At 43.5% G+C, this 24,511-nt stretch overlaps 1 protein-coding gene across 1 annotated transcript in view; it reads left to right on the top strand.

Annotated features, from left to right (window-relative positions):
* The window catches only part of PCDH15 (protocadherin related 15), a 369,222-nt gene that overhangs the window by 332,722 nt on the left and 11,989 nt on the right, over positions 1 to 24,511 (top strand). The window contains exons 30-32 of the mRNA XM_041404901.1: positions 8,925 to 9,101; positions 14,434 to 14,652; positions 17,415 to 17,525. Of these exons, the coding sequence (XP_041260835.1) occupies positions 8,925 to 9,101; positions 14,434 to 14,652; positions 17,415 to 17,525 (507 nt within the window). The remainder of the gene's footprint in view (positions 1 to 8,924; positions 9,102 to 14,433; positions 14,653 to 17,414; positions 17,526 to 24,511) is intronic.

Raw genomic sequence — 24,511 nt, 5'->3', positions numbered from 1 at the left:
ACAAATATCTTCCTGAAGGAAAGTATTGCCTATAAATAGGAATAACTTCCTAAAAGGAGGTATTGCTTACACATAGGAATAACTTCCTAAAAGGAGGCTCTACTGAGGTGGGGTCAAGCTCTTTTCTCAGGTAACAAGTGACAGAAGGAGAAGAAACAGCCTCAGGCTGCACCAGGGGAGGTTTAGATTGGATTTTCGGGAGAATTTCTTCATGGACAGGGTGGTTTCAGCATTGGAAGAGGTTGTCCAGATGAGTGTTGAGTCCTTATGCCTGGAAGTGTTCAAAACCATGTGGAATTGGCACATGAGGGTGTGGGTTAGTGGTGAGCAGGGTGGTGGTGGTTGATGGTTGGACTTGGTAGCCTTGGAGGTCACTTCTAACCCAAACCATTCTGTGATTCTGTATTTCACAGTGAACAAAGCTTTGGAATGAGAACAAAGCTTTGGAATGAGTACAAAGTTTAAAAAAACCCACAATATTATCATGTTTTGAGTTCTCCAAATTGTATTTGAAAGTCTTTACCTTCACAAACACCATGGCCAGATCAGTGTTGCTGGAGAATTTCTCTTCTAAGAATTAAGTTTTTACAGACAGCCTTTGCCAGAAGAATTACATCAACTTATTTTCAAATTGGCCCATTCGTTCCTGAAAATATTTGCAGAGAACAAATATCTCAAAAAATAATTTTGTAGCTGTGTACAGAGGTCTATTTCACAGAGAAATCTATTTATTTCACAGCTCTCTTCAAATTTCTCATGTTTTCCTCCTAAATTTAAAAGATCACCCTCTCCTTGTTTTTATACAGGGTTAATAATTCGTGCAGTCCATAAAAACAAAATAAGAATTTGTGATTTTTTTTTGTGTGCAACCACAGGAAAAGGGGAAACAAATTATTTGGAATCTCAGATCGAAGTAGTTTTGCCACTTCAAATAATGCAGTAATTTATAAAATTTAATGTGTAATTAATTAACAGATAAAAACACTGTCATCAACCCTGGTGGGAAGTGTCCCTGCCTGTGGCAGGGAAGTTGGAACAAGGTGATCCTTAAGATCCCTTTCCAGCATAAACCATTCTGTGTTCTGTGAATTAAATTCGTCACTACACAAGTTACTCAGCTCTTTCTCCTCTCATTTTGGCAAATATTAATCCCTGAAAATAGAACATTTAGCCAACAATTGGTGATGGGGAATGTTAGGGAGGGGGATACATGAGTCATTTGTGAAATTACAATGATTTTTCACAATAAAATAAATTGTGATTTAAACAACTTTGGAGAAGAAGTTATACCAGATCCTGTCATTTTCACAAGGAGTTATGAGGTATTAAGAATTATATAATACAGTTTTTCCACACTCAGCACAGCCAGAGATGGGTGGGAGTTAATGGTCCATCTAAAGGGAGCAAAGCAGGAAGAGAAGATTTAAAGCATCAATATTTGCCTTAGGAGTTTTTTGCGGAATACAATGGACTTGTCTTTGCTGACACTTCCAATAGGATCTTTTGCAGTAATTTAGTGTACTGCTTTAATTTCATCAAGCTTTTCATACTCTCTGGGCTGCACATCAATGTCCCATTTGCCAATTCTCTTGCCCACTATAATTATGGCTGTGCAAAGAGACCCCTTCCTGTCTGCTGCAGGATGGGCAGAGAAAATAGTCTGAGGCTTCATGGAAAATTCAGTGTGTGCTCCTCTTCTTCAAAAAACTTGGTGGAGACAGATGACAGAGTGTTCTTGAAGTATGAAAGTTTCAAGGAGCGCTTGTTTGTTGGGCAAGAACAGCATTTCATGGAATCATAGCATATCCTCTGTTGGAAGCAACCCAGAGGCATCATTGAATCCCACTCCTGAAATTCAACTGGAATAAAACAGCCAAAGTGGTTCTCAGAGCATTTAATTATTTGGTTTTCAAGTGATGGCCTCTTAAAGTGCTGCCTGAAGTCAGATAAACCAGACTGTCAAGAGAGCTCTGAACTTCTCCCATTCTATAGGGAAGAGAAGTGTCTTGGGATGTAAATTCCTCTGTACACTCCTGTATAGATATCACATCAATTCCTCTGAACTGCAATAGTGGAGTGGCTTAAAATGAGAGTTTGGATCAAATAGAGAGAATCCCAGGGTGGCCGAGGCTGAGGGAGCTGAGTGGGCAGCTGGTGTCACCTCCCTGCTCCAGCAGGGCCATCCCAGAGCACAGGGCACAGCATTGTGTGCACACAGCTCTGCCACAGCCCCAGGGAGGAGAGCCCCCAGGCTGTGTGGGCAATGTGCTCAGGGCTGGGCACTGCCCAGGGAAGAAGTTGTGCCTCCTGTGCAGGGCAATGGCTGGGCTCAGGCCCTGCCCGTGGCTCTGGTGCCATGGCTGGGCCCCGGAGCAGAGCCTGGGCCCTGCTCTGCCCCTCCCTGCAGCCAGGGACAGCCAGGCCTGAGGGCCCCTCTCAGCTGGGGCTCCTCTCCAGCCTGAGCAGCCCCAGCTCCCTCAGCCTTTCCTGGGCACCCAGAGGCTCCAGGCCCTTGCTCAGCTCCAGCAGCTCCTGGCCCTGCTGTGCTCAGCACCCAGAGCTGGACACAGCACTGCAGAGGTGCCTCCAGGGCTGCCCACAGGGCCACCATCCCTCCCTGCCCTGCTGCCAGTGCTCTGCTGCTGCCCCATGGATATCAGGATCCCCAGGTCCTCCTTTTGCAGCTCTCCAGGGTCTCTCCTCTCACTTCAGCCATGCTTTTCTCAGTCAGTTTTATGCTCTGAAAAGAATGGGACAGTTCCCCAGGTCAAGAAGATCCATGCTGAACCCTCTAACACAATGCAGAAGTGTCCAGACAGGCTTTTCCCTGAAAATCCAAATGTAGACTCAAGTGCTGATTCTTGGAGTTATTGCTGAAGGAGTTTTTTTGGAATATGAACATTGAACCTTTCAACTTAATGGTTTGCATATCTAAAGCTGACTGCCATCATTCTTCAAAGGAACTCCACTTAATGCACAGAAACTGTGCTGCACTTAAAAGAAATGTTATAAAATACTACAGCAGTAAATACTGCTGTAAATTATAGATCATAATATACAGCACACATACATTGTGCATCACATAAGATTTTATGTCTAATCATAGTATATGAGATAATAAATTTTATATCTGGGAGTTGGAACACACAGTTCAGGGAAGTGTTTCAGACGTGGCTGATTTCCCTGCAGTTGTGTTTTTTCTTCTCCTCAGTCCCTGAATTGGTAAAAAATGAGCTTATCTCAGCTGTAGGGTATATACATCACTCAGTCTTGTTACTTTTCCCACAGGAGAAGGCACATTCCCATGCTCACTTTATGATTTTTGCCAGATAATTACTGAATTAAGTCTAATTACAGCTGACTGGGCTGTGTGCCTGTTGGGGTGGTAGCAGTGACCTTGCCCTTGACCCCTTTCCACAGGTGGCACTTGGTTTCCTGCTCTTTATGAAACGTTCCTGAGTCACAGGTCCAGTTTTAGCTGCTTTATCCTTTACTCTATACCACTCTGACAGGAACATTTTGGGGTCCCTTTGCTCCTGTCCCTCCACTCCACCTCCCCTCTTCTTTTTCTCTGCCACTTCTTCACACTGTAATGTTTCATTCCAAATTAAATAGAAAACTTAGAAAAGGAATAGATTAGATAATAACAGAATTGATTGAATTAGATAAAATCTGATGAAATAAATAGATTAGGGGGACATTTGCCACCAACAGGCTGTCTCCTGTTTCATGTCCAGCCGGTCTGGCTTTGCTGGGAGAGTGTCCCAGGGCTTCACAGAGCCTGTTCCACCCTCTCTCCTGAGCAATCAGGATGATTAATAACTGCAGGCCACCTTTATTAAGTTGGGTAATAGAGACCCAAGCTTCTAGAGCTCCAGCTTTTCCACTTGCCTGGCAGCTGGGAAGCAGTGGTTCAGCAAGCTCCTGCTCTCTGTAACTCCCAGGGTTGTTGTGGTAATGGATCTCTCCAAAGCTCTGTAATGCAGTGGATAAAGCTGTAAACTCCTGCTTTCCCCAGGAATTGCTGACAATTGCAGGACCTTTTGTGCTGAGATTTGGAGATTGTCCTCGGGGTCAGAGGGGAGATGTCTCTGGGTATTATTCTCTGGATGAGCGCAATGTTCCTTCTGTGACCAGGACAAATGAGGCAGAAATAAAAAGTTGAAGTGTGTGTAGGGGTTGTGGAGGGCAGGATTGTACAGGATGAGCACAAAGAGGAGGAAAGCAACCTCAGCAGTGTGTAAGAAAGCAAATTTCCTTTCTGGTGTGCAAACCAATCTGCTTGTAGTGGTGCTGGGGTGACAGTGGGACTTGAATCTTAAAGGCCTTTTACAGCCTTAATTCTCTGCTTTTATAGGATTAGGATAAGTGGGTATAAAGGCATTGGCTCTGGGTTGTTTTCTAAATACTATTAATAATATTACTATGAAATATTATATATGTTATTCTATGCAGAGGGAATTGTCTCTGTGCTGCTCCTTCCTGCTGAACATATGTGTGATAGAAAAATAACCTTTGTGAAAGGCTATTTTATAAAAAAGTGGTGGTTTTAGGCTTGGAATAAACCCTAGGCACCACAGGATGAGGAGACCCTTCTCTGAGCTCTGTTTATGTTGTAATAAGGAATCTGGGAGCTGGGGCTCCAGTGTATCCCCCCAAATCTATCACTGACTGCACCAGAGGGGCTGGAATTGGTCCTTGGCTCTTTGGGAAAGTCCAGTTGAAAATCCAGTGGTTTCATTGTCAATTATTAATCCCACAAAGACTCCACACAGCCAGAATTTGGCTGAAGTGGAGCAGAATTGAGGAGTTAATTAAAGCACTTGAGAAGTCTGTATTGATGCTGATGGCGGGGGCTGGATGCTCTCAGCTCTGCATGGTGGAAAAATTTGTGTTTTCAAATACCTAGAATACAAAATTATCATTGTAAGTGCACCAGGTTATTTTTGGGAAGTAGAATTTCGGCCAAAAAATATGCAGGATATTGAATCTTCAACACTGCTCACTCCAAGTCTTTGGTAATCTGAATCCTAAAAGAAAGAATGTCTGTGGGCTTTTTTTCCCATTTCTTAAAATATTTTATGTGCTTCAAAAACACAATAGGTTTTTAAATTCTTCAAGAACTTCTGGCTGTGATGCCAGTGTGAGCACCTAAATTAAATCCTGTATTCTCCAGGATCTTGTCTGCCAGGAAGGGAATACAGGAAACTCAGGTGTGGATATAAAAACGTGGATGTGACACTGAGAGCAGGCTGGGAATGTGGTGTCATATCCCAGATTTTGAGGTTTCATTTGCTGTCTTCAGGAATGTTCTGAAAGCCCTTTTCCATTACCTACAGGGGATGTGCAGGAAGGTTGGAGATGGGATTTTCACAAAAGTGGGAAGTGCCAGGACACAGGGAATGGATTCCGACTGCCAGAGAGCAGGGATAGATGGAATATTGGGAATATTGGGAGTAAATCCTTCCCTGGCAGGGTGGGCAGGCCCTGGCACAGCGTGCCCAGAGAAGCTGTGGCTGCCCCTGCATCCCTGGCAGTGCCCAAGGCCAGGTTGGAAGGGGCTTGGAGCAGCCTGGGACAGTGGAAAGTGTCCACTGGTACCCATGGCAGGGGGTGGCACTGGATGGGCTTTAAGATCCCTTCCAGCCCAAACCATTCTGGGACTTCATGGGCCAGAATTCCCCAGCTAAGGGACAGCTCAGCAGACCAACACCCCTGTATTATTTTGCCTTTCCATTTATTTTGCATCTAAAGATGAAAAAAAATCACCTCAGGATTTTCAGGGACCTTTGGGCCTCAGGATCCCTCAATGACAGAGCAACTCCTCTTGTCCAGTGTCACTGCTGGGAATTGGGAGACCTGTGCTGATGGGGATGCCTTGGGAGGCATTTCCCTCACTACTGAGCAGCTCCAGTGGACTTGGAGCAGTTGGAAAGGCTCTTTGCCTGTTCTGCTCCTGCTTCCACCTCTTACACACCACTTGGGAGGATGGGAATAAACCTTGTGGGATTAACAAGCGGCAGACTTATTTTAATTTGGACTGTGCTGATCAGTACAGCAGAGCTGTGGATGATGTTGTTATTTGAAAGTAGGAATCTCAATAAAATTGTCTTTTGTGAGTACCACTGCAAGCAAGTGGCCATTTCCAGAGGAGTTGTAAAACACTACAGTGTTTTCAGCATCACAAGTTCAGCTGAAGGATTTTTCAAACAGCTCTATAGGGAACTGCCCTATTTTTAAGTGAATTCTTTAGCTGCAGGTTTTCAGTCTTCAGTGTGATTTTATTCTCTGTTTTAACATAAACATCCAATTTGTGTGTTTCAAATTAAACACTGCTGCCCTTCTGCTGTACTTTGTGGGGTTTCCTGCAATGTCAGTGTAGCCAATGGCTGCAATGTACCCGTTTCTCAGGAAGTGATATCACAGAATTCCAGACTGGTTTGGGTTGGAAGGGACCTCAACACCCATCTCATTCCACCCCTGCTACAGGCAGGGACACCTTCCACTGTCCCAGGCTGCTCCAAGCCCCAGTGTCCAACCTGGCCTTGGGCACTGCCAGGGATCCAGGGGCAGCCACAGCTGCTCTGGGCACCCTGTGCCAGGGCCTGCCCACCCTGCCAGGGAACAATTCCTTCCCAATATTCCATCTATCCCTGCCCTCTGGCAGTGGGAAGCCATGCCCTGTGTCCTGTCTCTCCATCCCTTTCCCAAACATTCTGTTTGTTCTTCAGTTTTAACAACGTTTTAGACAAAGATATTCTCAAAAGCAATGAATTCTAGCAGGATGCCAGGAATTTCTGAGGAAAGGGAATGTTGTTACTGATTCTGACAGAAGTGATCCCACATTATAACTTTCCAACCTGGTGGAGCTTTTCTGTCTTGGGTGTAATAAGAGTTCTGTACAAGGAAACAGGGACAGGACAAGGGGAAAGGGCCTCAAGCTGGGCCAGGGGAGGCTCGGCTTGGACAGCAGCAGGAATTTCTGCATGGAAAGGGTGCTCAGGCCTTGCCAGGGGCTGCCCAGGGAGCTTTGGAGTGCCCATCCCTGGAGGTGTCCCAGGAAGGGCTGGAGGTGGCACTCAGTGCTCTGGGCTGGGGACAAGGTGGGCATTGGGCACAGGGGCGATTCTGTGATTCCATGAAAATCACCTGTTCCTGCAGCAAGAAAAGATGATTAAATGCTAATTATGGAGGCAAGTCCTTTACACATTTGTTCTGCCTGACACCTCGTGCCAAACACCCTTCTGAGAAGGTTTTTAGTCATTTACACTCCCATTGTGTTTGGTGGGGTTTTATAGTAATCTCCATATCCCAGATTGGTCCTGGCAGGTTTTCCCTGGGGGAATTATTGTTGCTGAGGTGTCTGTAACAGGTTCTCACCTTGGCTGCCAGTGCAGAGCATGCCAGAAGCAGAGATAAGCAGAGTTTTCCATATCTGCAAACAACAGGAGAGCTTGTTCAGAGGACACCACTCCACAAGCACCATGTCAGCCAATCTGTATCCCTATTTTCTCTGCAGTAATTCCATATATTCACTCCTCAGGTATGACCTGGCTCTGACATGAATTTTTCAAGATCTTATAGGCCACTCCACAAGCACCGTGTCAGCCAATCTGTATCCCTATTTTCTCTGCAGTAATTCCATATATTCACTCCTCAGGTATGACCTGGCTCTGACATACTTGAATTTTTCAAGATCTTATAGAAAAGCTTAAAAGCTTACAACAGGTTTTGAGGGCACACTAAATTTCCTCACAAAGAGAAGAGATGTTCCTTGGATAAATGTGAATCAGGAGTCTTAAAAAATCAGGAGCTGGTGGAAATCTTGTGTCAGAAGAAAAAACAGAACAGCAAAAATGTAACCTGGGAATGCAGAAGGTTCAACTGTTTGTGTTGAACAATTGACACCTTAAAGTCACTGATGTCCTTTTTTGTGGGAGATGTGTCTTCCTCCACACGCTGCTGCATCCTTGATGGATCAGACAACACATTCCCTGTAGTTCCCTTGCTTTTGCCTCCCAGCTCAGCTATTGGTTTTTGATTTTCTGATGATATCAATTACTCCAGGAAATTCTATATTTTCTTATAAGTTTAGATGGAACTTTTACACTTCCAAATGCTCTGGTTTATTCCTCCCTCCTTTTTTTTTTTGCACAGAGTTGATGATATTTATATTTATGCCTTTGTTTATAAAAACTCTCTGTGGGCTTTGAGTGAACCTCTCTTGGTCCCATGTTGGAAATCTCATCAACCATTAACAAGTTTGGTTGTTGCTGGGTTTTTTGTTGATATTGTTGTTACCTCTAAATTCTATCAGCCTTTCTTTCCCCTGCTTGTGGAATCCTGCTGCAGTTTATTTGGTTTTATTTCCTGTGGTAAAAGTGTCAGCCCAATATTCCAATTTCCTCCTGCCTGTAAAACCTGGTGCCTTTTGGAGCAGCAGGTGTTGCAGCCCCCCAGAAACGTTGTGTGATATCAGAAGGCCGGATGAAATATCCCACCAAAAATCGTTCAAGTGGTTGTTTCTCTGGGTGAAAATTTATGGAATGCACCCTGTGGAAGGCTGGAATGGAAGTGCTGGAATCATATAACTTAATAAAAGGCTGACAGGGGGATTTTGTGTGAAATACAGGTGGTGATTCCCATAAGCCATTTAAAACTCAACTGGGGTCATAAATACAAAGAGCTGGACTTAAGGACACAATTTCTGAAGACCTCTCCAAGCACTGCTGAGCTTTTCTCAGGAGTTCAGCACTTCAGAGGTTATGTTGCTTCAGAGCAGCAATTCCTTTTTAAAAGTGCTCTGAAGGTCAAAATCCTTCTCACCCTATGGGTTTTGCCTATCAGTACCTCATTTGGGCTGGGGTCAGTGGTTAGCTGCACCAATCCATCACTGCAGTTTCCCAGCTCCTTCTTCCCTTTAGGATTTTGGAACGCTACGTCCAAGACCAGATTCCGGGGGCGACGGTCGTGGTGGAATCCATTGGAGCACGGAGGTTTGGGGATGGATATTCTGAGGAGGATTACACCAAGTCCGACCTCATGGTCTACGCCATCGACCCACAAACCAACAGAGCCATCATGAGGAACGAACTTTTTAAGTGAGTGTTCGTTTTGTTATCTCCCTCTGTTTCCTGTGGATTGTTTGGGAATCTGTTGGTCTGTTAGAGACTGGTTCAGCATAACAGGAGCAGAAAAATCCATTGAAACAGCTGCTGCATGGATATCCCCTTGGGAATTTGCCACTTCCTACTTCAGTCCAGTGCCTTGGGCTAAATTGTCCCAATCCACATGATTCAGACATTGTTACCATGACAGCTTGTAATGGTAATGGGTTTTGTCCACCCTGTGGACAGCTACCAACTGAAATTCCTGCAAGGAATTTCCTTGCTATGTACACAAAGTCCTGTGTGATCTTCAGGCTTTGGTACTGCAGTGTTGACCTTCAGGCTTCCCATAGTTTCTGTATGGAGCTTGAGGCTCTTTTCTTTTCTTTTCTTTTCTTTTCTTTTCTTTTCTTTTCTTTTCTTTTCTTTTCTTTTCTTTTCTTTTCTTTTCTTTTCTTTTCTTTTCCCTTTCTTTTCTTTTTCCTTTCTTTTCTTTTTCCTTTCTTCTCTTTTTCCTTTCTTCTCTTTTCTTTTAAGGGGAAAGGAAAGGGGTGGTTTGCACCTCATGTAAAACACAGACTGGGACATGACCCAGTGCACACTTCCGCACAGGAGATCAGGCCCTTCAAAATGCAAATCAGAAAAACCAAAAAAGTTTTTTTTTTTTGTTTTTTTTTTTTTTTTTTTTTTTGCACGTGTTCCACCTTGATGCTGGTTTTTCTCTTGTCTTGGTGAGAACCCCACCAGGCTCTTCCTGCACTGAGCATGTCCTCAACAGCCTGGCAGGAAAAGGCTGCAAACCACAGCAGGGAAGTGAGGTTGGAAAAGGCTGCTTCTCCTGAGCTCCTGGTGGAGTGCAGGTGAATGGCAGCATAGGAGAATTCTGCAGATATTCAGATTTTGTAGGCTGGGAAAAATCACTGAGATCAGTCTCAGCAAGTTTGGGAACTCCCCATATTAATTCTGCTTGAAACATATGTGTCAGCAAAGCAACTGCACCATACAATCCAATCAACTACAACTTGGGGGTTGTTACTGCAGGTTAATTCCCTGCCAAAAATTAGGCCTTTTGTCTTTTCTTTTTCTTTTTTTAAATTTTTCCAGGCTCAGTTTTATTATAACTTTGGGTGCTAAATTAAAGAATCCATTGGTGCTTTTAATGTCTGGATCCCACCAAGGTCTAGGCTCATGTTCACATCATCCTCTGTATTTTTATTCTCGAGAAGTTGTGCTCTGGGCTATGTTTTAATTCTTTTAATCACTTGAATTTTTCTCTGAACCCACTCCATTCTTCCAGCATCATTTTTCTGAAGTAGGAATATAAAAAATTAATATTTTATATAAAAATGTATATGAAATCTAATTAATAGCAGTAACAGCTTTCAGTGGGGTAGCAACAGAGCCTCCTTTTTTCTCCTAGCAGTTGTTTTTAGGTATCCCCACGGGCATTCAGTCTTTACAGGCCTTCGTGATGCTCTGGGTGTTTGTCTGGTCACTTGTCCAGTATTGTTGTTCCCAGAATGGAGTCATTGTGATCTTTTCCCAGTTTTATTCAAGATTCTGACACTCTTTTCCTCCTCCCTTTGGAAAACTCTCAGTAAATTCACTGCTGCCACGACATGAAATATCAGCTGTTATCTGAACAGGGAGGCAGCTGGCTCTTTGAATTCCAGGAAAAATAAACTTTTCCATTTGCAGACTTTTTTTTCTGACCATGAAGAAAATGTCCCTCTTCATTTTGGCACCCTTTGAAAATATTGGAATGTCATTTTAGGGATGTTCAGGTGTCCAGGGAAGTACCCAGAGCTAAGAAGGGTTAAAAATCAGATTTTCCAACAGGAAGGGAAGGGGGATTAATCTGAGAAACAACTTCATTAAAATGCTCCCTGTGCCTGCACACTCAGGTTTTTAGGGGTTTATTTTCTTCTCTTCAAAAGCTTTTAAATATTTAAATCAGCAAAATCCCAGGAAATTTGACTTTAGGGTAGAGGTGAGTGGCAGTGGGTGTCAGCTCACTGGAATAAGGAGAGTTTTGCAGCTGGAGTTCCCAGGTTTTCACTGGAAAGTGGGAGAACCTCAGGAGATTTGAGCTAGGGATGTACCCAAATCCACAAAGATTTTAACCTCCTACAAAGATAAAGGTCCTTCCTGTGAGTTTGATTTCAGATGGGTGGCTCAGGGTTCTTCCTGCCGTGATCAGAGGACAATTTAGCAGTGTTTGTCCCCTCAGTGGGAAGCCACAAGTCCCAACCACCCTTCTGCCAGCCAAGAGTCTGCTCTGGATCTGGGGGAGAAGGGGGAGAAAGGATCATTTCATAAACTGAATATGATGGGAGAAATGTGAATAAGTCCAAAAGACACAGAATATCCTGTTTTACTAAAAATTAAATTTTAAAAAATCCTATTTAATTAAAAAATAAATGTTTTACCTAAACATTTAATTACCAATAAGGAAGATAAATTCCCACAGGTGATTTTTCCAAGTGTTCAACAATTCCATGATATATCCAGGACCAACAGCACAGAATTAGTGACTTCTGCCAGATTGGATTTTTATACAGCTCACCAAATGATTGTGTATTGGAAGATACCTGTGGCTTTTCCAGAATGGGCTTTTTTGGGAACACCTGCTGTGTTCCTGCTTCTAAAGCAGAGTGGAGGCTCTGATTTAACAGAATTTCTTGTGAACCTGTCACTGTTTGAAAACAATTATTTGTGAAGGTCGAATGCGAGGGGAATTGAGGATGAAGTGGAACAGCAGGTGGAGAGCTGCAGGGATACAGGCAGGAGTCAGGGATGCAAACCCAAAGCAGCTGGAGCCGGGAGAAGGGGGAGGACACAGCAGCTCACCAGAGCAGCTGAACAGAGTCACAGTTGTCACCATGAGAAGCAAACCCCACTGAACCAAAGCATGAAGCTCCCATAATCCATAATATTAATCCCACAATAATTCCAGGGAAATGTTTACATGCAAAACCAAAGCATGATTTAGAAATCGTGGATGTAGCAGCCAGTGCCAGGGGGTGAAACCAACATGCCTCTCAAGATGTGCAGAACTTTCCCTGTCCTGTACTTTGTAAAACTGATACACAACAAGAGATCCATATTTTTCCTTCAGATTGTTATGACTGGTTACCTGCAGTTTTTATTAATCAGGGATCTCATAAAACAGAGTCCTTCAGATTGGGAAGAACCTCTGAGCTCATCAGGTCCAACACTTAATCCGGCATTTCCAACTCCACCACTAAACTATGTCCTCACATCCACACATTTATGGAAGACCTCCAGGGATGGGCACTCCAAAGCTCCCTGGGCAGCCCCTGCCAAGGCCTGAGCAGCCTTTCCATGCAGAAATTCCTGCTGCTGTCCAAGCTGAGCCTCCCCTGGCCCAGCCTGAGGCCCTTTCCCCTTGTCCTGTCCCTGTTCCCTGGCAGCACAGCCCGACCCCCCCGGCTGTCCCCTCCTGGCAGGGAGTTGTGCAGAGCCACAAGGTCCCCCCTGAGCCTCCTTTTCTCCAGGCTGAGCCCCTTTCCCAGCTCCCTCAGCCCCTCCTCCTCTGATTTTTGCTCCAAATCTGTTTGTTTACACCCCAAAAATGAGTCTGAATAGCACCTGTACTTCACTATGTCCTCCCTCTTCCACAAACCCTAAAAGACTCTGAAGCCACTCAGATAATTTCCCAGACTGAAACGTTCAGCCTCCTTTCCTATCTTATAAAGGGAAGAGGCTTTGATTTATTGGAGCATAAAAACCAGTTGAATGCAGCAAATTCCTCCTGCATAAATTAAGTGGAAAATGTCCCCTGTTAAAAAGAAACTGTGTGCAGCTCCTGCACAACGTGTCAGGTTCCATCACGGAATAAATGCTCATGGCTGAGTTACGAACCTCTTAAAAAGGCTCTGTTGGGAAAATGCCAGTGGAATTTCAAGGGAGAGATGGTTAAAATCATCCAGGGATTTAATGTGTCCTGCTGGGAAGGCTTTTGCCAGCTCAGAGGATGTGGGACATGCACCAGTGACATCTAGTGAGCAGCAAGAGAATGGTTATATCCACTTTATGCCATCATTTAGCTTGGAAAAGGGATTTTTCGCAAGTACCAAGGAAATGGTTTGTGGAAGACGTCAGGGATGGGAATTATTCTTCCAGACATCTTTGTGAGGGTGGGGGTGAGCAGCCTCTTTGCCCTCAGTATCGTGAAACCAGCCCAAATTCATCATTCAGGATGAGCTGTTCTGCCTGTGATGAGATCCAGAGCAGAGTGGATTCTCCCCAAAAATCCAAAACAAAAAAAAATCAGGGATGAGAAATGCTATGAGGATTTATAGGGAAATTAATCTGAGGGGAAGTAAATTATAAGAAATGACTACTATTAAAGAAATGGCCCTTGAAGAGTAGAATTTCAGTCTCATGATCAGAGTAAGGAAATCAAAGCTATCTCAGGCTTTCTTCAGACATTCAGCGTTTATACACAAAAATACTTACAGAAGTTTTTGTTGTTTTTTATTTGACATTTTCTGGAGGTTTTTTCCCCCTCGTCTTTCTCCAGGAGAACCGCTGTATGTGTAAGGATCTGGAATTCTGCTATAGCTCCCACCTTTCAGATCCTCCATCCTAACACATCTCCTGCTTTGATCTTTGGAGCTGGGCAGCTTGTGAGACACTCAATCCTCACTTCTGGAGTGATCCAAGGATTTTTATTTTTTTTCAGAAGTTGAAGCCTTATACAATGTATTTTTGTCCAGACAGCCAAAGAATTTCCCTAAGGAGCTGAGCAAATCCTCTAAAAATTGCCTGATTTTAGGGTAACAGCAACCATGGAATCTTTTCCATCATTCCAAGGGTGGAAAAGACATCTGAGGTCATTGAATGCAACATCCCCAGCACTGCCAAGGCCACTACTGCCTCATGTCCCCAAGTGCCACATCCACAGGTTCTTTGAAGACTTCCAGGGGTGGTGACTCCACCACTGCCTTGGTGATCTTTTGGGGAGAGTGGTCCTTAGGGATGTGTCCAGGAAGGGTTGGTTGATACTTGGGATCAAAGCAGAGAAGGAAAAGCACAATGCAAGATCTTTGTGATGCCAGCAAGAACTTTGTGCCCCTGGAAATCAGGATAAGCTCAGTTTAGCCCTCCTTTTCAGTGTTTAAACTGTGTCCTGGTGTTAAGTACATTGGAATTGTCCCTGGCACCAGGATTACAGGGAATTGCCACTATTCCAAAACTCACAAAGGCGACGTATGCACTTTATTGGGCTATTAACCTGCCCTAATTAAAACTCTTTTCATGACCTTGGCCCTAATAGCTGGATGTTTTTGCACCCTTGAAGGTTCCTGGATGGCAAACTGCTGGATATCAACAAGGAGTTCCAGCCCTACCTGGGCCAGGGCGGGCGAATCCTGGAGATCCGCACACCGGACGTGGTGGCCAACGTGAAGAAGCAGGCGCAGGCCGTGGGCTACACGGAGGGGGCACTGCTGGCCCTGGCTGTCATCATCATCCTGTGCTGCATGCCAGCCATCCTCATCGTCATGGTCAGCTACCGGCAGTGAGTACCCTCCTCCTCCTCCTCCTCTCCCTGGGCTTGTAGAGGTGCTGCAGTTCATAGCGGAGCCGCTTCAATGATTATTCATCTTTTTGAGATGAATTTCTATTTATTGTTGCCTATTTCTGTAATATTTTGTATGTGTTATCCAGATTTCTATTACACTAATCATTTCTGGGTTTAATCCCCTTCTCATCACAAGGGCTGGTCATTGCTTATTGTGATGAACATGGGAAGGGCATCCTGGGTTTCCTAACATGGTGCACAATTTTTGTGCCAAAACACCAGCTCAAAACCCAGATGCTGGACACAGAAGTGATGATTCAGAGCTGAATTCCATACCAAAAATAAAAAAGATTGAGGAAAAAGGTGCTTTTTCAAGAAATTAATCAAAAATCAAATTAGAGGATTCCAGTGTTTTGCTTAAATCCTAAAATATTTTTTCCTGAGCTTCTTAATTGCAAATGTTTCCTGGAGAGTTGGTTTTCTGCCATTGTGGGGCAACATCGGAGATAATTTTTGATATTTCCTCTTGCTGTTATACACTGAAGAGATTCCAGTAACTGGCTGACAAATTAATTCAAATCAACATCTGCAACAAGGCCCTTTCAACAAAAATTTCAGGTCTACTCATATTTAAAATCACTGCATTTGGACTTAAAGGCTCCATATCCATTCATTTATTTTTATATCTTTCTTTATTTTTTTGTTTATTTATTCATCGATTTATTCTCTAATTAAAAATTATTTTCATAAATTTGCATATACATTATGTGTTCATAGCTTTATAAATCCACTTATTCACTGATTTATTCTATAATTAATGATTACATTCAGATCCCCTTTTCTCTTTTTTGGGTGAAGAGAAAAAGCCTTTTAAAGAAATTTGGAAGAGCTTGACCAACTTCTGCACCATTGGGATGGCAAATCATTCCCAAACTGCTCTTCCTCTCCCAGAATTCTAAGGAAAAATTGCTTCCATGAGCCAGTTCATCTTGCAATTCATTGGTGGCTGTTATCTGAATTGCAGATTCCTTAAAGAAATGAAGCAGCCTCATTTTTCCTTGGCATCTGTTAGATTTTCTAAACATCATCAATCTCTTTTAGGAGCTCTCAGGAATCTGCTTAAATTCATTTCGTCCAAAAATCCCATTTTTCCCACCAAAAATCTGACTTGGAGTGGGATTTATAGCAGCCCATTGTGAATAAATTGTATTTTATGGAGAGTGCCAAAGAAAATGAAAGGAATTTTAGAGTAAAATCCTGAGCCTCGTGGTTTGTTTTTGCATTCCAGCCTTTTTCACTCCTTTTCCAAAGGAATCTCAGTATTTTTCGTAAAATATTTTTTTAGTAATATATCTAAAAATTATTCCTTTGAAATCCAGTATCCAGCACAAACCTGTAAGGTACTTATAAATTATTTATTATTTATTAATCACAAAAGAATCACATCTTCTAAATAATAACCAAAAATGCTGCTACTTCATTATTAAAAGTATTTTCATACAGTTTTGAAATATGCTAAAATGAGAAAATATAAATAAAATAATAATTATATTATTTATATTGTTATAAAAAATAATATAAAGAAACAAGTCTAAAAATGTGCCTGCTTAAAAATACGGAGAAATATTCATGTTTTTGTGTCTTGTTTTCATTCCCTGCTGTAATTCGTATTTCTGCTGACTACAGAATAGTTTCCAGGGGATCAAAAATAGCAGCCAAATGCTGTTCAGCTCTGGAAGTTCTGATTCTTTAAACAAGTCATTAATTCTGGAATTTGATGTGTGGAATAATTAGTTTATTACTCCTGTTAGAGTCACTGTTATGGGCAGTTGTTGGAAGTAGAATTTATTTAACCTTCCTTTTTATCTCTTTTTTTTGCAACCAAACAGATTCAAAGAGTAAGTATTTATTTCCAGCTTTGTTTCTCCCAGCTTGCACAGGAATACTGACAAATTTTGTTCTCAACATTTATTAAATATAAGGGGTTTGTTAATTCCTATGCTCAACTTGCTCCTGAACTCCTGGTGTGATGAGTTTAAAAGTGATTTGTTTTTATGGCTACTCGGTGTCATTGGTGTATATCAGGCACATCACCCTGGTGGTGCTCCCCACACGAGGAGCTTTGTTTTCTAGACAGGTAACAGAATTTTTTTCCACAGTGATTTTATTCCATATTAAAAAAAAATTAACTAAAAATAAAATTTAAAAAAAAATCAGGAAAAGACATTAGTTGAACAGAAATTTCCCAGCCAACTCCATTAAGAAAAAAACGAGTTGTCAGTGGACAAGGGGGAATGGCATCCAACTGAAAGAAATAGATTTACATGGGATATTGGGAAGGAATTGTTCCCTGGCAGGGTGGGCAGGCCCTGGCACAGGGTGCCCAGAGCAGCTGTGGCTGCCCCTGGATCCCTGGCAGTGCCCAAGGCCAGGCTGGGCAGTGGGAATTGGAGCAGCCTGGGACAGTGGAAGGTGTCCCTGCCTGTGGCAGGGGTGGCACTGGATGGGCTCTAAGGTCCTTCCCACCCCAAACTATGCTGGCATCTGGGAAGCTGTGGGATTCCACCAAAACAGAACACCCAGAAGCTGAAAAATCCAGAAGAAGATGATCAAGTTGTTACATTGATGAAGACAAAATCCGGGGATGTTCATTAACCGCAGGGCAAGAACACAGAAAACCCCACATTTTGGCTTTCTTTGGGGCGTGTTTTGGGGTGCTCCTGATGAGTGTTTCTCCTTCCTCCCGTGGCTCTCCAAAGGCGACAGGCTGAGTGTGCCAAGACTGCGAGGATCCAGATGGCTTTGCCAGCAGGAAAACCGGCCGGAGCCGCGGCCAACAACCTCTATGAGGAGCTTGGAGACAGCACCATGTGAGTATTGCTTGAGATCCATCCAGAAAATCACTGCCCTGGGCAATCTGGGATAGTGGGAGGTGTCCCTGCTCGTGGAATGGGATGGGTTTTAAGATCCCTCCCAATCCAAACTATTCTGGGATTCTCTAAAATCACTTCATGCAGTCTCTTTGCAAAAGGTTTCCTTCATTCCCCAGCTGCTTGGGGTTCTCCAACATCCAGAAAATAAATAGGCTGGCTCTGGAAGGAGGGAAAAAAACAATCTTCTTGTAATGCATAGGGCAGCCTTTAACAGACTTTAAGTGGGCAAAAAGGTCTCACCAGATGTTTTTCCTAAGAGCAACATCCTACAGCAGGTCAGTGCTGCCAGGATTGGATTCCTTGGCACATCCAGGCCAGCACTCTGCATTTTCCAAAGCTGTTAACTAAACACATCCAATAAAATTAATTCTTATCCATTGCACTCATCTGAAATGATAATTCCCTGAAAATTGCTGCCCCAAAGTCTTCATTTCCTATAGCAAGATGTGTTCAGTTTGTTGGGGCTTTTTTGTTCTAAATTTAAACCTGTTTAAATATTGAAATTAAAGTAACTATCAAAGCAGAGAAACCCCTGGTAGCTCAATAAACTCATCTTTTACCTCTTACATGCTCATAAAATAATAATCTTGCAAGGCTGCCTCTCTTTTCATGCCTCTGTAAACCTGAAGTTGATGGACTCCAATAACAATTTAACTCTCAGTAGGAAAATATTCCAGACAATTATTATTTGTCTGATACTGGGGGGTTGTTTGATAAGCTTTGCCACACTTCCTCATCTCTGTTTGTACTTGAAAACCAAGGAGTGCTGAAGAGCCCAGCTTGAATAATATTTGAGCAGGTAGGGAGTGTGTGGATGGTGGGAATGAGGATTGCTCTGTTTTCAATCATGATTTGTTTTGCCCAGAAAGTTGAAATTTTTCAGCTGCTGTGGTGGAGTTTATAAAATGTTAGAGGGCCATGACAGAGCTTTAACTCTTGGACAACTGGGTGCAGTCTCTGCATGTGGAATAATTTCAGGGCTTGAGCTTTCCTGGTTGAATAGAGGGCTAAAAAATGTTGGGACTAGGAAGAGTTTCTCCCAAGGGCTGAATTTTTTGCCTTTCGCCTTTGTCAAGTTATGCTTGGGCAGGAAGTGAGGAAAAATGTGTGAAATAAAGTTTTTTTGGAATGGGAGCACTTTGTGAGTCACATCTGTACCCTTATGCAGGGAGGTGCCATCTGGATAAAATCCATCTTTTTTCACATTAAACCAAATTTCTGCTGAAATTAATTATGTGATGCTAAACCCAGAAAAGGCCTCGTTGTGCTTTATCTGCAAAGGTTTTTTTGGGGTTTAGTACTGCCCCAAAGAGGTGCCAGTTCCCACATCTGCAGTATTGACTTTGAGGCTTAGCTTTATGTTAATTGGGACAAAAAATAGTCTTCATTGCACCAAAAAGGTGCTGTAGTTGGAATATTTTCTCTCAGATGTCTTTGCATACAACCAAGGCTTATCTGTCATGCTGAGGAACTGATTAAACACAAAAATCCTTCAAAGATAAATCAAAATCCATAGGATTTGCAAGAGAATAACAGGCTTCAATAAATATAATTACAAATTAACTTTTTCTTCCCCATTAAATATTTTGCTTCAGGGCACAGGTATACCTTAGGAAATTCTTATTTGGGGAAAAAAATTTTATTGACATTTTTCATGAGTTTTAGTACGTTGTTCCCTGTTTTAGTTGTCCTAAGTCTGTCATCTTTCATTTGCAGTGTCTTGTTTACTTTCTTTGGTGTTTATAGCAAATGAAATAGAACAAAGCTCTTTAGTTTTAAATCTGCCTTGTCTCACCATTTTCATTTTTCCCTGTCTCTGGATCCTTAGGCATCAGTAAGTAAACTTATTTCATTTTCTTAATATTTGTAGCTGGTAGAATATACTTAATTTTCCTTCCAGCAATTCCCATCCAACCTTGCAAGGTGAAGTTCATATTTTATTTGTCCATTGAGCAGGAAAGACATTTACTGGGAAGTTCCAATACTTCTGTGCTTCTTTATCCCTCTTCTTGGAAGCAGAGAGAGGAGGGGTGATTGCTGAACTTGAAGGGCATTATTTCTAAAGCCAAAGGGTCAAAAAAAAGCCAAACCAACACTGAGTGCATGAACAGAGGTTTGCTGGGAGTTCATGGATTTGTGGCTGGGTTTAACCCTTCCTTGGCTGTTAATTCCAATCCCATGCAAGGCCTGTGGAGTCTTTGAGCTGACAGAACCTGAACTCTCTGGTCCTCAGTGATGGAAACAGCCCCACACAAACTGAAAAACATGGTGGGGTCACCTCAGCTCTCAGATGCCTCATGGGGAGCGAGGAGGAGGCTGAGGAGCTTTTGAAATAATCTGCTCCAGTGGCAGAAAGGTGGTGGCACCTTGCATGAGCCTTCTGCTGGAGGGGCTCCTTCAAGTTCAGTCGCTGCTTCTCTCGCCTCTCAGTAGATGCAGTGCTTGGCTGACCTCAAAGTTGGCTGATTCAGAACTCAGAGTTCCTTTATAGAGGGACTTGGAGCTGCTGGAGAGAGTGCAGGGGAGGCACCAGGATGAGCAGAGGGATGGAGCAGCTCTGCTGGGAGGAAAGGCTGGGACAGCTGGGATTGTTCAGCCTGGAGAAGAGAAGTTTTGGGGTGACCAAACTGTGGCCTTCCAGTGCTTGAAGGAGCTACAGGAAACATGGAGAGAGACTCGAGACAAAGGATGGGATGTCAGGACAATGGGGAATGGCTTCCCACTGCCAGAGGGCAGGGATGGATGGGATATTGGGAAGGAATTGTTCCCTGTGAGGGTGGGCAGGCCCTGGCACAGAGTGCCCAGAGCAGCTGTGGCTGCCCCTGGATCCCTGGCAGTGCCCAAGGCCAGGTTGGACAGGGCTTGGAGCAGCCTGGGATAGTGGAAAGTGTCCCTGCCCATGGCAGGGGGTTGGAGCTAGGTCCTCTTTAAGGTCCTTTCCAAACCAAACCATTCTGGGATTCTCTAATTATTGAGGGAAGTTAATTATTTTTATTCATTCAGCCCAGAGGAAGCCTTAGGCACACTCAGCTCTGGCAAATTGCAGTGCTTGGAGAGAATTTATTCACTTTGTGGAGCTTTGCTGGGTGTTTTTGCAAAATAAAAATGAGAGAATGATCCCTGGGTCCTGTGCAGGAATTCCAGTCCTCCTGGCTCCCTGGAACATTGGGAAGCTGAGGGTTCCCTGCTTGGGTTGTCCCCTGATCAAAACAGGAAACAAAAGTTAAGAAACAGAAGTGTTTTGTTATTAAATACAACCCTCAGGGGACTTGTTCATCTTAAATAACTCTGAGGAAAAAGAAGATTACTTAATTAACTCCTTCTAGGTACTTAAATTTCCCTTCCAATTTTGCTAGGGACTATTTAACCACCAGAGATTAATTTCTTATTAATTTGGATTTGGTTATGTTTTCTGAGATATGAAACAACTCCACCAAATCCACAGAATGACATGACCAAGAGATCCAAAACTTCATCTTCCAACATTCACAGAATCATGGAAAACTCCATTTTTTTAATTCTAATCTTTCACCAAAATTCAAATTTTTATAGAGACAAGGTGTAGAATTTTTAACTCAGAACTTGTGTGAAAATACTGGACATCTCTAAGCCACTAAAACCAATCTTAAATTATATTTTAATTTGTGCAGGTAGATATGATTGCTGCTCATGTTGTACTTTAGCTCTGCCTCACACAGGCCCAAATCTTAAATTTCTCACAGTTTAAGAGAAAAATAAATCTCATTCCAGCCTGTGGTGAGCATTACTTAAAATAGGCCTCAAAGGGCACTTTTCTAGCAGGCAGTTTGGGGCTATTCCTTTTAAGATAGTTTCTTTTCAAATCTGCTCAGAAGGTTGTGGTATTAAAAATATTTGAGGGAGGAAGTTAATGAGGGACTGGGAGGTGATAGATGCAGTCCAGAAAGTGGTGAGACCTCCCACTTTTGGTATAGAAATTCGATGTTATCCAACTGCAGGGGCTTTTCATTGTGAGCAACATGGTGAAGAGATGAAATTTATACACACAAAAGATGAAATTCATTCACATATTGATACTTCTGTGATGTTTAGTGCTTCTAGATGGATAGGCCACAGTATTAACTGATAATTTTGAAATCTAGGAGGTCTTTTTAACAAGAAGTGAAATTATTTTTGAACTCACCAAGTAGCTATGCAGCTTCAAATTAAAGCAAGCAGCAGCTTGTTTTAATTTTTCTTCCTTTCCCTCTTAAAGAAGATGCAAAAGTAAATGTCTTGCCAGTAGTAGATGTGCTCCTGCTGTTGGGTTGTAGTTTGCTAGAAGTGATTTAATGGCTCTGATTCATGTCATAAGTTCTTTTTTTCTCTCTCTCATAAGTACCTATGTCCATGCATGTTTCCTCACATGTGATTATCTTCTTTTCTTTCAAGTCTTTTTCTTCTCTACCATTTCCAACAAAGCAGGGGAAAAAAGTCAGTCTTAGAAGAAGGAGACCGACAGAGAGTTATAAGCAGCTTTGCTTCCCGTGCTATAGAGGCTCACAAGCAATCCAATATCAATGGATCCCTGAACAATAACCTCCCCAAATCCTCGAGTAACATCACTTTTTTGTCTGATGAGAACCCACTAACCACCCGAAACCCGCTTTATGTGGAAGGTTTCCCTCAAAGCCCCGCTGCCTCTGGGTTCCTACGGAAAAGGAACGATACTTTAGATACTCTTTCTCCTTCAAGACTGGCCTGGAGAGAGGCCTCTTTTGGAGGCAGCCACCGGGCATGGACAGTGCCCACTCACCTGAGCAGGAGACACATGTCAGGGTCCCTGGGCAGGCCGGTTATCATGGACCCCATCCAGTGGCAGCAGCAGAGACTCACAGCCAAGCAGGAAGGAGCTGAAAACCCCGATAGCAGTGATGATATCAGCAGCCCACTCTTCCAAAAGATCAGTGGCCCCAAGCTGACTGTGAAGGAGAAGGCGAGGCAGTTTGAGGCGCTGCAGGAAATGAAGCAAGTGAGGTCTCCCGAGGTGAAGTCTGCGCGGTCGCCCACGCACAGCGCCAGTGTCCAGGAGGGAGAGAGTGCGCCGGAGCAGTCTCCCAAAAGTGTGGTGGCTTCTCCCCACCTTCGCTCCTCCCCTCTGTCCTCTCCAACTCCTTGTGCTGAAGGAGTTGAAGCAGAGGCCACCGTGGTCCCCGCTGTAATCGTCACTCACCATGACAACCCTCAAGAACATTCTCCTCCACCGACTCACAAACCAACTCCTCCGTCTTCTAGGATAAAGAAACCACTTTGCCAAAGTTTTCTAGCTCCTCAGACCAAAGAAAATGTAGAAAGTATTCCAGATCCACCTAAAATTCCCCCACCCCCGCCTCCACAGCTGCCACCTCCACTACCACCACCACCTCCATCCCCTCCTCTGTTGCCACCACATCCTCCACCTCCACCTGCAGTTTCTCTTCCTTCTTCTTCTTCTTCTTCCTCTTCTTCCTCTCCATCTCCTCTTAGCACGCATCTCCTGTCCCCTGCCAAGCATTCCAAATCCCCTGCCAAACAGCCAGCTGCCCCCACCCCGGCCGCAGTGCCAGAGCTTCCTCCCCGCAGGGAGCTCAAAGGAATTCTTAAAAACATTCAGAATTTGGCCGCCATCGAGAAGTCGGTGGCAAACATGTACAGCCAAATAGACAAGAACCACCTGCTGCCCAAGCACGTTCCCAAGCTCAAACCAGCCTCGACCCCGGAGCTCCCGACTCCAGAAGCTGCAGCCGAGCACAATCAGCAGAATGGGAATTTGAGCTCTGTTGTGGAGGAGCTGGAGAAACGCTTCCCCTCCCAGTCGACCGCTCTGTAATGCTCACAGGTGGATGTTCCCTGCTTTTTTTTGAGTGGGAAGACTCTAATGCAGTGCACAGTATCTGCCTCAGACTCTCCAGAAATCCTGACTCTCCCTCTTTTCTCTGCTGTACACAACTTTACCCGATCCCAAATGGAGAGACGCTGTCCTTCCCATTCGCTCGGAAATTTGTGATGTAAAATACAATTCTGCAAGTTGTTTTCTCAGAACTGCATCTTGCTGGTTCTTAGTCCGTTTCCTGGAAATTCTTGGGGGAAACTTTCCATTTTTACCCAAGGATGTGGCATAGATGGCAGCAGGCTCCATACTTCTCTAAGCAGCCTTCACTGTAGGAAACGTCAGTCAGATTTTCCTGCAGCTGTGATTGGAATCTCTTGCTTTGCCCATAAAAAGGAAGGAATTTTTCCCCACCTGGAAGGAATCTTCTGCCACATATTGGGCATCAAAGCAAGGAAGGCCTGGGAATAGCAGGCTCAGCTTTGGTGAGCTGGGTTATTGGATGGGCCTTGAGCAACTTGGGATGGTGGCCCTGCCTGTGGGATGAGCTTTAAGGTCCCTTCCGACCCAGGCATTCCATAATTCCATACTGCATCTCCCCGCTCCATGGGCTCTGCTCTGCTGACATTTTCTGGCAGCTCAGTTCCTGTCTGCAGTCAGAAGAAGGGTTTGCTCTTGGTTTCTCAGCAAATATGGCTGTGTCCCCACTCCTGTTCTCCATCTTCTGCCTTCCATTGCAATTTTTTTACATTGTGACTGCATGTGAAAAGTTTATATTTTCTAAATTCCTTTCATGTACAAAGCATCTGTTGTTTGTTTTTTATGATTTTGCATGTGCATGTTGTGGCTGTCTCTCTTTAATTTCTATGCTGGTCTGTCACGAGCTGAAACATCTCACTTAAATTGTAATAAAGTCACTCTGATTAGTGTCACCAGGTGAAGGGTTTCCAAGTACTTGTAAAAATCCAGATAATGTGGATTTACTTACCAGCTTTTTTGCTCGCAGTGGTCTAAATCAGATCTTTACATTTCCATAAATATGTCACTTATAAATGTATATATAAAGTAAATTAGCTTGTCCTTTGAAAAAATGGTA

The sequence above is a fragment of the Onychostruthus taczanowskii genome, unplaced genomic scaffold, assembly GCF_017590055.1.
Source record: "Onychostruthus taczanowskii isolate IOZ18803 unplaced genomic scaffold, ASM1759005v1 scaffold22, whole genome shotgun sequence".
Classification (NCBI taxonomy): Eukaryota; Metazoa; Chordata; class Aves; order Passeriformes; family Passeridae; genus Onychostruthus; species Onychostruthus taczanowskii.
The sequence above is the reverse complement of the archived record's forward strand: the minus strand, read 5'-3'. Positions and strand labels throughout refer to the sequence as shown.